At 39.9% G+C, this 12,359-nt stretch overlaps 1 protein-coding gene across 1 annotated transcript in view; it reads right to left on the reverse strand.

Moving 5' to 3' along the window:
* LOC103211267 (anosmin-1-like) overlaps positions 1-8,058 on the reverse strand; it is a 22,804-nt gene extending 14,746 nt beyond the window's left edge. The window contains 2 exon segments of the mRNA XM_007957207.1: positions 7,652-7,870; positions 7,972-8,058. Of these exon segments, the coding sequence (XP_007955398.1) occupies positions 7,652-7,870; positions 7,972-8,058 (306 nt within the window).
* Between the last annotated feature and the right edge of the window lie 4,301 nt (positions 8,059-12,359).

Below are 12,359 nucleotides of genomic sequence, written 5' to 3' on the forward strand. Positions count from 1 at the left end.
CACACAATCAAATGCCTTTGCATAGTCAATAAAACACAAGTAAACATCTTCTGGTATTCCCTGCCTTGAGCCAAGATCCATCTGACAACAGCTATGATATTCCTTGTTCCACGTCCTCTTCTGAATCCGGCTTGAACCTCTGGAAGTTCTCTGTCAATATACTGCTGCATGTTTCCAAATATTTAGTGTTAATTTTCTGGATTTCTATGTGTAGATTTTGTATTATTTCTAATTTTTCATTTATTTTGTCATTTCATTCTTGTACTGTCTTTCAAAATTGTTTGAGGGCTTTCCTTGATCTCTCGTTTCATTGAAGGTGCCTAAATATAATTCTTCTGAATTCCTTATCAGGGAGTTCCAATGCTGCGTCTTCCTCAGAAATGTGTTTTGGGTCTGTGTCCTGGTCCCCCGTTTCTCCTGCTTTATCTTGCTTCTTTGTGTGGACTGTGATGCTCTGTTTTCTCTGAGGCATTGTGACTTTTTTTTGTGTTTATATTTAATTGGTGATTGTATGTTGGAGTGACTTGCCCATGATTTGCATTTTCTTTGTTTTGTTTGTATGTTATCTATACAAGCAAGGTACTGTGCTTCTCCATTTGCTAGCTGACAGCACTTATACACTTACCACCTGTCCCCTTTCCTGTTGTCAACCACTCATATGTCTCTGCCGAACTTGGCACACAGAGCCTATTCTTAGGTCCTGTTTTTGTTCAGGTTTTTCCACTAGTTGGTGCTTAATCCACTTCTGCATAATTCCTTTCAAAGCTTAGAGCTCCAGAATTATCTTCTGTATCTCTGTCAACTGGTTTCTCTTTTCTTTGTTGAAGAGGGTCTGTGTCACTTGTCTGCCTATTCCTTCATCTTACCGGAAGTCTGACTCAAGGAATTTTTGAATTTCATTTTTTTATTCCTCCTCTTTCCTAGTTTTTCATTCTTTTTTTTTCCAATGAAGCAATTTTTTTTTATTTTAAGATATTGTTTCACATTCAACATAATGCATACATTTAGTTTCATTCCCAATTCACCAAGTCCAACCATAACCCAGTCTCCTCCCCACCCTACCCTGTAACCCTCCCCCTATGTCTCATATTTATTCACTCCTGTTTGTCCTGCATTTCCTCAATTTGAATGTTGGTCCTCTGGTGTCCCATGGTCTATTGCTCTAAGTGATGTATTCCCATAGAGTATGGGGTGCGTCATCCTGGGTTGAGTGGTCTGCATGTATATCCTGTTAAGCATTGAGCTGGGACCCCACCCCTGAGGGGTGAGTTTTATTCCAAGCACAGAATGTATTCCAGGACCATAGTATTGGGGGGTCTCATCAGATTTCATCTGACTGGTAATTCTGGTTATTACTGAGTTTCTGGATTTTGTTCCATGTGTTCCCTACCACTCCATCAAAGATCTCCAGATTTGATCAATTTATTGAGTGGTTGGCATTGGTAGCCAGGCACCATCTAGTTCTGGTCTCGAGTAGCACCGTGTCCTAGGGTTGATTGCTTCTTAATGGACTTTTTGTTTTGTTTTGTTTTGTTTTCATTCTTCTTCATTTCTGACGCTAGGATACCATTAACTACATCTGAGATGGCCACTTGAAAGCTTTTAAGACTCCAGTCACTACTCACCAATGTAGGATATGGAGCAACACTTTTATGTATTTTGTTGTGTTAATTGGGTCTAGTGTCCCCCAGTACTATGGTCCTGAGACCCTAGATCTATTGGATCTCTCCATGGTAGTGTCTGGTTTTCTGCGAGGGATTACTCTGTGTCTCCCTTCTATTGTTTCTGTAAGGACTGCAGGTATTTTGTATCTGGTGTCTGTGCAAGAAAAGCCTCAGCTTAATCTGTCCTTGGTGTGGAGTATACTTCTGTTCACTGACACCTTTCTGATCATCTCAGGTGTTTATGTGTTTATCTGTATAGTCTAATGTTTGGTGTCAATGGCAATGTGGTATTGTGGACACATTGGTTGGTATTAGCATCTGTTGTCTATCTCTCATGTGCACAATTCGGTGTCCTCCCATTTCCTAATGTTATCATGGTGATCATATATCCTTCCCTTATATCCCTCCCCCTACCCCTGTCAGCATGTAACCCCCAACTAATGCCAAATTAGTCCATTCCCTTCCCTCCCCATCCTGATAACCTACAAGGTGAATTCCCTTTCCCAAACAAACCCTTCCCCTTTTTACAGTAATGGGCTCATATAGTAGTTGTCCTTCCGTGATTGACTTATTTCACTCAGCATAATGTCCTCCAGGTTCATCCATGTTGCGAGATGACTCGCATATCCCTCATTGTTCTTTAATGTGGTATAGTATTCCATTGTGTGGCTATACCATAACTTGGTTATCCACCCATCCATTAATGGGTATTTAGGTTGTTTCCATCTCTTTGCTATGGTGAATTGTGCTGTGATGAATATAGGTGTATACATGTCTGTTCGTGTGCTATCTCTCACCTCGTTATGATATATTCCTGGTAATGGAATTGCTGAGTCAAATGGTACTTCTATTTTCAGTTTTTTAAGAAAAAAACATACCATTTGCCACAATGGTTGCACCACTTTACAGTCCCACCAGCAGTACAAAAGAATTCCAATCTCTCCTCGACTTGCCAGCATTTGTTACTTTCTAACCTGTTGAACTTTGCTGTTATTGCTAGAGGAAGATGATATCTCATTGTTGTTTTGATTTGCATCTCTCTAATGATTAATGATCATGAGCAATTTCTCATGTGTTTGTTAGCTGCCTGTATATCTTTTTTGGTGAAATGTCTGTTCAAGTCTTTTATCTGTTTGTGAATTGAGTTCTTTGTCATTTTGGTATTGAGGTGTTGAAGTTTTCTATAGATTTTGGAGATAAGTCCTTTGTCATATATGTCATAGGCAAATATTTTCTCACAATCTGTAGGTTCTCTTTTTACCCTTTTGACGAAATCTTTCAAAGCACACAAGAATTTAATTTTTAAAAGGTCCCAGTCATCTAGATTCTCTTCTATGTCCTGTGCATTCTGTGTTATGCTTGACAGTCTATTTATGCCGTAAATTAGGGCTCCCAGATTTGCCCCCTTTTTTTTTATCTTTGATCAGTTTTATAGTTTTGGGTTTCACATTTAAGTCTTTGATCCAGCTTGAGTTTGTATTTGTGAATGGGGTGAGGCATGGGTCTTGTTTCATTTTTCCGCAGATGAATATCCAGTTTTGCCAGCACCATTTGTTAATGAGGCTGTCTCTTCAAATTTAATGTGTTTTGAACCTTTGTCAAAGATCAGTTGTCCATAGACGAATGGGTGTATATCTGGACTCTTGATTCTGTTCCATTGGTCTAGCTGTCTATCATTGTACCAATATTGTGCTGTTTTGACTACTGTTGACTATATAGTAGTTCATAATGTCTAGGAGTGTGAGACCTCCTGCTTTGTTTTTCTTCTTGAGAAGTGCTCTGCTTATCGAGGGTCTCTTTTCGTTCCATATGAAATTAATAATTAGTTTTTCCATGTCCTTAAAAATTTTTCTTGAAGTCTGGATTGGGATTGCGTTAAATGTATAGATTGCTTTAGGTAGTATTGACATTTTCACAATGTTTAGTCTACCCATCCACGAACAAGGTAGGTTCTTCTATTTATGTAGTGCCCTTGTTGTCTCTTGTAGCAGTGTTTTATAGTTTTCCCTGTGTAGGTCTTTTGTGTCTCTGGTGAGGTTTATTTGTAGATATTTTATCTTTTTTGTAGCTATAGTAAATGGTACAGTTTCCCTTATTTCTTTATCAGAGGACTCCTTGCTGGTGTAGAGAAATATAACTGATTTTTGTATGTTGACTTTGTATCCTGCCACTTTGCTGAACCTCTTTATTAGTTCCAGTTGCTTTTTTATTGAGTCCCTTTGGTTTTCTATGTACAAGATCATATCATCCATAAATGGAGATAATTTTTCTTAAGGAGTATGTTGTTCAGTTTCCATGTTTGCTCTCTTTTGGTTGATCTTCCTATTGATTTCTGATTTTGTAATATTGAAATTTGTGCACATGCTTAGCAGTATTTAAATTTTTTAAATTTATGAAGGCTTGCTCCATAGCCTAACACATGGTCTATCATGGAAAATGTGCCATGCACACTAGAAAGGAATGCATAATGTGCTGTTGTTGGTGAAGTGCTCTGTAGAAGTTAGTGGATTGTATTGTTTAGCTCTTCTTCATCTTTGGTGAGTTTCTTTCTAGCTATTCTATCTTTCTTCTAAAATGATGTATTAAAGCCTCCCACTATGACTGTGGAGTCATCTACTTGCTTTTTCAACTCTTTTAAAATCTGATTTATGTATTTTGGGGCTTTATCATTGGCTGCATAGATATTTATTATGGTTGTATCTTCTTGTTCAATTGATCCTTTAATCATTATATAATATCCTTCCTTGTCTAGTATGGTGGTTTTTGTTTTAAAGTTAATTGGATCAGAAATTAATATTGTCACTCCTCCTCTTTTTTGATTGTCATTTGCTTGGTTATCTTTTTCCCACCTTTGATTTGTGCTCTATTTTTGTCTTTGTCTCTACGGTGTGTCTCTTATAGACAGCATATTGATGGGTTTTGTTTTCTTATCCAGTCTGTAACTCTCCATCTCTTGATTGGTGCATTTAATCCATTATTAATATCGAGTGTAATTATCAGTAAGTATGAATTTGTTGCTGTCATTTTATGAGTTTTTTTCATGGTATTCCTGTTTCTTTGTTCTGTATACTTTTCTATGCTGAGCTCAGTTTGTTTTTGAATCCTGTTATCATTTCCTTTGCTGTTATTATTTAAATATTTGCTAAATATTTGTATTTTCCTCTTTTTTATTGTGAAGTGAAAGTGTATCCGCTTTCTTTGAGGTTACTCTGTGATTTATTGTTTTCTCCCCAAGTTTAGAACAGTCCATTCTATCTTGCAACACTCTTGACTTCCTCACCATTTAGAAGTTCAGTAACTACACCGTACTTTCAGTCTCTTTGGTTTGTGACTGTCCTCATTCATCAATTGATGTCTCTGGTTCCCTGTTTACAATCTTGTCAGCTTATTCTACTTTGGATATGTCCATAGCTGTGGTTTGTGGGTTATAGTATCTTCTGTATTGATGGTCGGTTGTTGTTTGGTTTTATTGGGTCTCTGTTCAAAGGTCTCCCTTTAGTATGTCTTGTAAGCTTGGTCCGGTTTTAACAAATTCTGTTAATTTCTGCTTACCTGGAAATCTCCTAATTTCACCATCATATTTATATTTGAGGGACAATTTTGCCAGGTACATAATTCTTGGCTGGAAATTTTTCTCTTGCAGGGTTTTATATATACCATCCTAATTCCTTCTCACTTGAATGGTTTCTGCTGAGAAATCAGAGTTTATTCTTATTAATCGTCTTTTGTAAGTAATTTTTCATTTTCCCCATGCTGCTTTCAGGGTTCTTTCTTTGTCTTTGGTTTTGTTCAGTTTGATGAGGATATGTCTTGGTGATTTCCTTTTGGGTTCTATCCTGTTTGGGGTTCACTGAACATCATGTATGGATGCATTCTCATCTTTCATCAGATCAAGGCAGTTCTTTTCCAACAAATCTTGGTCAATTTTCTGGGTGGTTTTATTTTTCTCTTTCTGTTCTGGAATTCTGATTATACGTAGTTTCTTCCTCTTGATGGTATCCTGCATGAAACTTAGGCTTTCTCCGTTTTGTTTTGATCTTTTTTCTGATTGATCTCTTTCCAAAGACATATTCATGTGATTGTCTTCAGTCTCATTAACTCTATCTTCCATTGATTCAATTCTAGTCTTTTGCCCATTCAATGTGTTACCTATTTCTGAAAATTTAGTATTAATCTTCTGCATGTCTGTCTGTAGATTTTGCATCATTTCTTATTTTTCATTTATTTTGTCATTTTGTTCTTGCATTTTCTTCCAAAATTGTTCCAGGGTTTTGCTTAATTTTGTCAGTGTTTTCCTTGATCTGTCTCTCAATCCTTTGAAGATACCTAAATATAATTCTTTTAAATTCCTTATCAGGGAGTTGCAATACTGCTTCTTCCTCAGGAATGTGTTCCTGGTCTGTATCTTGCTCCCTTGTTTCGATCACTTTTTCTTGCTTCTTTGTGTGGATTGTGATGGTTTGTTGTCTCCGAGACATTGTGCCATTATTTTATTTAGATCTCTCTTAACTGTTTGTGAAGAGAAGCTAATGGTGAGTCAGGCTCTTCTTGGTGGTTGTTTATCATTGGGCAGTTGGTGAAAGAAGTGGTGACTTTCATTCAGGAAGTGAAGCTGCAGGAGTTGTGGGTATGTCATATGGGGACTCTTGCTGTCTCCCACTCAGTTAGACTAAAATAAAAATTGAATAACCACCAAAAAAGTGAAAGCAAGAGGACAAAAAACATACTGTATAATAATAACCAAACAAGGAAGGAAAAAAAAAAAAAGAACCCTACAATACCTGGGGGAAAGGGCAATAAGAGAAAAAAAAGTAGAGTAGGATAATAATGAAGAAAAAAATGGGAAAAACACAAAAAGAAAAACAAGGAATGGGGTTAACCATGAGAAAGAAAAATATTGCAACCAGGAACAGGATAAAGAAATGAAGCTGAAAACTAGAACCTGGGAAAGGACGAATAAAGAATAACAACAAAAAGGAAAATAATAATAATAACAATAATTTTAAAACAGACAAAAACAAACAAACTAGAAAAAAAAAATCCAGGTAGGGCATGCAGGGTCCATCTGAGCACACAGACTGGGATGGATTTCCTGCCAACCCAGAATTGGGTGAGGTTTTGGTCAAATTACTCTGCAAAGAAAGCTATACATAATACAACATAATTGATTTTGTGTAAAACAGCTTAACCAGATTTATGGTTAATGCTCCAGAAACTGATTTAGATTGTAAGCTATCACACTGGCAAAGTGTTCATTCAGTGACATGCCCATCTTTGGAGAAAGGCTCATTTCCTGCCTGTGAGCTCCAGATGCTGCTGCTGGTGGTGGCCCTGCAGTGGAGTCTGATTTATGGCACCCCCAAGTGTGTCAGAGGAGAACTGCTCCACAGAGTTTCCAAGGCTCTGATTCTGTGGAAGTAGATCACCAGGATTGTCTTCCAAAGTTCCTCTGAGTGGGTTTTAACTGCCAACATTTTGGTTAGTAGATGAGTGCTTAAGTGCACCTCCCAGGGACTGAATCCACGACGTTAATCCCAATTTTGAAAGTCTGCATAGTGACATTTATGTTCTTAGATTAGACAAGAAGAAAAAAACAACACTGCTACGTTTACCAAGTAGTTTTAAGTGTGTGCCCTGCCTGCTTCGCAACTGTTTTCCAAGGATCAGAAGCCCGTTTACTCTATTGTACTCTGTTGAGCTTAATTAATTTGTTCTTACTGGAGACAGACACACCAAGTTCCTGAATTGTTGCTGTCCTTAATACATGTCCAATTAAAACACGAGTTTATGTAAAGAATCCAATTTTCTCCATGTGCATTTGAGCTATGGTAGAGTGATACTGTAAGGTGTTTGCATACAGCCCCAAATACATCTTGTTAATGTTGTGTATGTCCTTGGGATTTGTGTGTCATAAAGGGCACCCTTCCCCATGGCCACAGGATCCTGGGGAAGACCAAGTCCCCTCCAGCGTCTGGTGGTGCTTTACCTTTGTACAGAATTTTGGGCACTTGGCAGGTGTGCCCATACTCGTTGTAGCAGCATTCCTTTACCCCAGAACACTCAGTGTCAACTTCACAGCTCTCCACACAGGCAGCCATGAACTCACTGTTCCAGTCAGGGGCCGGGCAGTTGCCCCACCTCACCCGGATGTATTTGAGGAACACACAACTGGTCAAGCATTTGTAGTTCTTCTGGGGGAACAGAGGCTGAGGGAGCAAAGAACACAGTCTTTTTGTTAAAGACCCAGAATCTGACCTCCGAGACATGGGAGAAGAAGTGTGGAGTACTTCTACCACCAGGATCCCACTGGAGTGCTTCTCAGAATAAATGGAGCCATTCTCTTTTCCCCAGAAAAGTAATGGCTAGGTTCATCTCCTGAGGGAGGATTGCGCATGGCTACAGCTCCCCATTGGTCAGAGAGACACACACCTATGTGCACACAGGGTCACTGAGGACTCTAGTCTATATCAGTTAGTTCAACATGGTCAAATGATTGATTTCAAATATTTAGAAAACATGTCAATTATATTTTGGAGAGAGAGAGGGAACTGGGGCAACTACACTGCTTTCCAGACCTCTTGCTTGTTATGAATGTGTTATGGACTGAATTCTTTCCCCAAAAAATGTGTGTTGCAAATCCTAATTTTGGTTATCTGTGGATATAATCCCATTTTGGAGGAGGTTTTCTCTGTTGTGTTAATGAGACAGTATTAGTTTGGGATGTGCTTTGAGTCAATCTCTAGAGACATGAAAGGGGCAGAGTGAAGAAGTGGAGACAGGGAAAGACAGATGCCATGCCATGTGATGATCACCAGAACTGCCAAGGAATGAAAGTTGAAAAGGAACAAGGACCTTCCCCATGACAGGCAGAGAGAGCCTTTCCCTAGTGACAGCAACCTGAATTAGAACTTCAAGCCTTCTAAATATGAGAAAATAATATTGCCTGTTAAAGCCATGCATTTGTGGTATTTCTGTTAAGCAGCACTAGAGAACTAAGACAGAAGTTTGGGATGAGGTTAAGAAGTTAAAGAACAGTTAGCCAGCGTGCAATTCAAAACAAGCATTGTTGGTTAATAGTCTTTTACTCACATAGTTTCAACCCACCAGCTGCTCCTCGGGAGGAGCTTAACTTTAGGCTAAAGCTTAAGCTTTAACTTCCTTATAGTTTTACAGCCTCAGAACCTGAGTGTGGGGTTCACTATGAGTTGGCATTGACTTGATGGCCATGGGTTTCATTTTGGTTTTTAGTGCAAGAAAAGTCTCAGCCTTTTCAATGATTTAAAAGCTGCACATGCAGCAGGGAAGGTGATTGTGATGAAGAATGTGCTGAGTTGGGATGAGTTCAAGCAGGTTCAATCATTTGAAAGTGAGGGCAAATTTACACGACACAAAGGGCAAGCAGGAGTTACTGTCGGTTTTGTCTTCATAACCCTGGGGACTGACTATATATTAGAATGGCTTGTTAGCAAACAGAGGTATATATATAATTCTTTGTTAACAAGTATTTCTTCGATTTCCCCACAAGCCCTAAACACTCATCAGAAGAGCTTAGTAATAGTCTTTAAAAAGTGGGACTCTTTCTATGATCACGATACCCAAACCCACTGACATTGAGTCAGATCAGACTCATAAAGACCCCTCCTTGGGTTTCCAAGGTTGTATCACTACGTAAGTAGATTGCCCAAACTTTCTTCCAACGAGTGGCTTGTGGGTTTGAACCCCCAGCCTCTGGTTAGCAGTCAAATGCCTTAGGTACTATGCCACCAGAGCTCACTGGTGATGCATTTATCAATATTCTGTCACAAAGTTTTTGAGTCTCACTTAACTGTACATATTTTAATATTACACAGACTTTAGACTGAATGTGTACATCAATTCTTTTACCCACGTTATTGTCAATGGATCACGTAGCAAAATAATATGAATTTTCCTTGAAAATCAACACACCCATGTATTGTTGTTGTTACCTGTCAAATAGTCGTGTCCTGAATAGTATCTTGCTGATGGACTTTTGCTTAAACCCCTAGTCAATCAAATATTAGTGACAGCAGGTAATCCCTAACTAATGAAGAGGATGCCTTATAGAAAAAGTATGAGTAACATGAAAAATAATTTCTCCTGTGTGTCTTTATCCTCCAGAAATAATGGCTGGAGACAGCACAGTCATCACCAGGACAACAGCTACAAAGTGTAAGGGCTTCCTCCTGTCCCTGAAATGAGTCTCTGGAGTAAGAAACTGCTTACCAAGGGAAAGTACATTCTCTGTGCTCTGGCCTTCTTCTGGCCCTTATAGAAGAGTCCAAGATACCCACACCAACCCCAGCCTAGACCCACATCCAACCCAAACCCTAATGCTACTTTTGCCTATGTAGAATGGTGACTGAGACAGGTATCGTAAGCCTCTGCCTCCATTCATTTGTGGAAGAGGGTGGACCAGATTACAACACCAGACTCAACCCTCAAACACCCAACACTGTTGCTAACTTTCCTTTTTCCTTATGTCAGGTGGTAGCCAAGACAGAAACTCTTACCCTAAACCTCACCCTAGTCTCATTTGCTAACAGAAAATGGTGGCCAAACAGTTGACCAAATCCATTCTCACCTGGGCCTTCTCTCCCAGCTGGGTAACATTTCCTAGCCATTTCCTTCTCTCCTATCTAGAAGAGACCATGTGACCAGTTCTCATCAATGGGACAGAACAAGAACAGCCTGGTCCCACTGTGGGTGTAGGCTTTTGCGAACTGAGCTTGTACTCTCATACCCACTCTCTCCTTCACTAGCCGGATGTGAATGCTACCACAGCCCTAATGGATGGCTAAGCAAAGAAAAGAAAGAAACTGAGTACTAGGTGACCAGATGAAGGAGAACAGCAGGAATGCCTACTCTTCAACAAGCAAAACATCAGCTTGCAAGGGTCGGCACTCATACATTTGTGGGTCTGTTTGCTACAACTGTTTGGTCTACTCTAGCTGATGCAAAGATCACTGTCTAACTGGTTCCAACCAAGGCCTTTCGTTTCCCAATGTTGAGTGTAAGAGATGAACAGGAGGGCACTTACTGTTGATGATTCAAGGCCGAATCAGTTAGTGATATAAAAAAACTAAACGCGGTAGCATTGGTGGCCACAACCCAGAGAGGAGAGTGTGGGCAACCCATCTAGCATGCTGCCTTTCTAGTGCTCCACCTTGATGACAGGCTGTGACTCATTGCTGCCTGGTGAAACTTTGTAACACCTACTGGAATGCTGCTTGTTGTTCCTCGCTGATGACTGAGTATGGCTTTCTGCCACCTGCTAACACCTGGGTAACACCTGGTATGCCTGTTGCCCTTACTGATGACTAAGTTTGACTTTCCACCACCTGGTTACGCCTGGGTGCCTTGGAAGGAGCTACTGTTGCTGCAAGTTAGGGCTGTTTACAGGGATTTCCACACAATGACACAGGCATGTTAATGCAGGAGGGGGTGGTTAAGACAAAAACTCATCATTATCAAAGTCCTCGGAAGGAAGGTCGGACAATGTACTTCCATAGAGATGCTGCTTCAGAAACCCAATGAGGGGTATCTATGAGTCAAATCAACTTGACAACAGTGAGTTTGATTTGTTTAAAATCAAAGTTCTTGAGGATAAAAGGGAGCTCTGGTGGCATAGTGCCTAAGGTATTTGACTGCTAATGAGAAGGCTGGTGAAACCACCAGCCACTCCTCAGAAGGAAGACTGGACAATCTACTTGCATAGAGATACTGCCTCAGAAACCCAAGGAGGGGTTGCTATGAGTCAGAATTGACTTGACAGCAGTGAGTTTGGTTTTGGTAAGGAGGAAAAAGAAGGAGCTCTGGTGGTGCGATGGTTAAGGCATTTAGATACTAATCAAAAGGTCAGTGGTTTGAAGAAAGAGGAGGCTATATATTTCTGTAAAGATAAATGTCCTTGGAAACCCAATGAGGGACTCTGTGAGTCAGAAGCAACTCCATGGTACTGAGTTTGGGTTTTTGATAAGGATGGGGGCGAAAGAAAGAAAATCTCTACCTGCTATCCAAAAAAGCGGGTTAATTCATTGAATATAGCCAATTATTTCTCATGTTGATGGAAACTGGAAAAGTCATCAGAACTCAAAAAGAACTTCAACAAAGATGAATTCTGGTCATCCAGTTAGGTAGTGGGGAGACAGGACCCAACCCCCCGAGCCAGGAAAGGGAGGGAACCACCAGGGATGACAAAAGTGACAGAATCCAGGTAGGAATTAGGTAAGGGGAGGGTGGAGAGGTTTCCAACAGCGAAAGGAGATTAACTTGTCTGTCAGTTTGTCATCCTGTGATGGCTTTCCCATTGCTGTGAGGCTTGAGGCTGTCCCACCAGTGTTTCAAAATCCAGCGGGGTTGCATATGGTGCACAGGTTTCAACACAGCTCACAGACTGAGACAGGGTTAATTCACTGAATATAGCCTATTATTTCTCATGTTGATGAAAACTGGAAAAGTCATCAGACTAGGAAGAAGGAAGAGGCCATCCATTTCTCAAAGAATTGGCCAGGGAAAACCTTACTAATAGCAGAGAAACATTGATACATTACTGGACAACTTTATGAACAGCCTAGAAACTGTCTGAAACAACACAGGAAGACGAACTCCTTAGCTCAGAAGGCACTCAATGTACTACTGAGAAAGAGTTGTCTCATTAGAGTAGAACCAACCTTA

This window comes from Orycteropus afer, unplaced genomic scaffold (genome assembly GCF_000298275.1).
Source record: "Orycteropus afer afer isolate SDZICR_OR568_19922 unplaced genomic scaffold, OryAfe1.0 scaffold00714, whole genome shotgun sequence".
Classification (NCBI taxonomy): Eukaryota; Metazoa; Chordata; class Mammalia; order Tubulidentata; family Orycteropodidae; genus Orycteropus; species Orycteropus afer.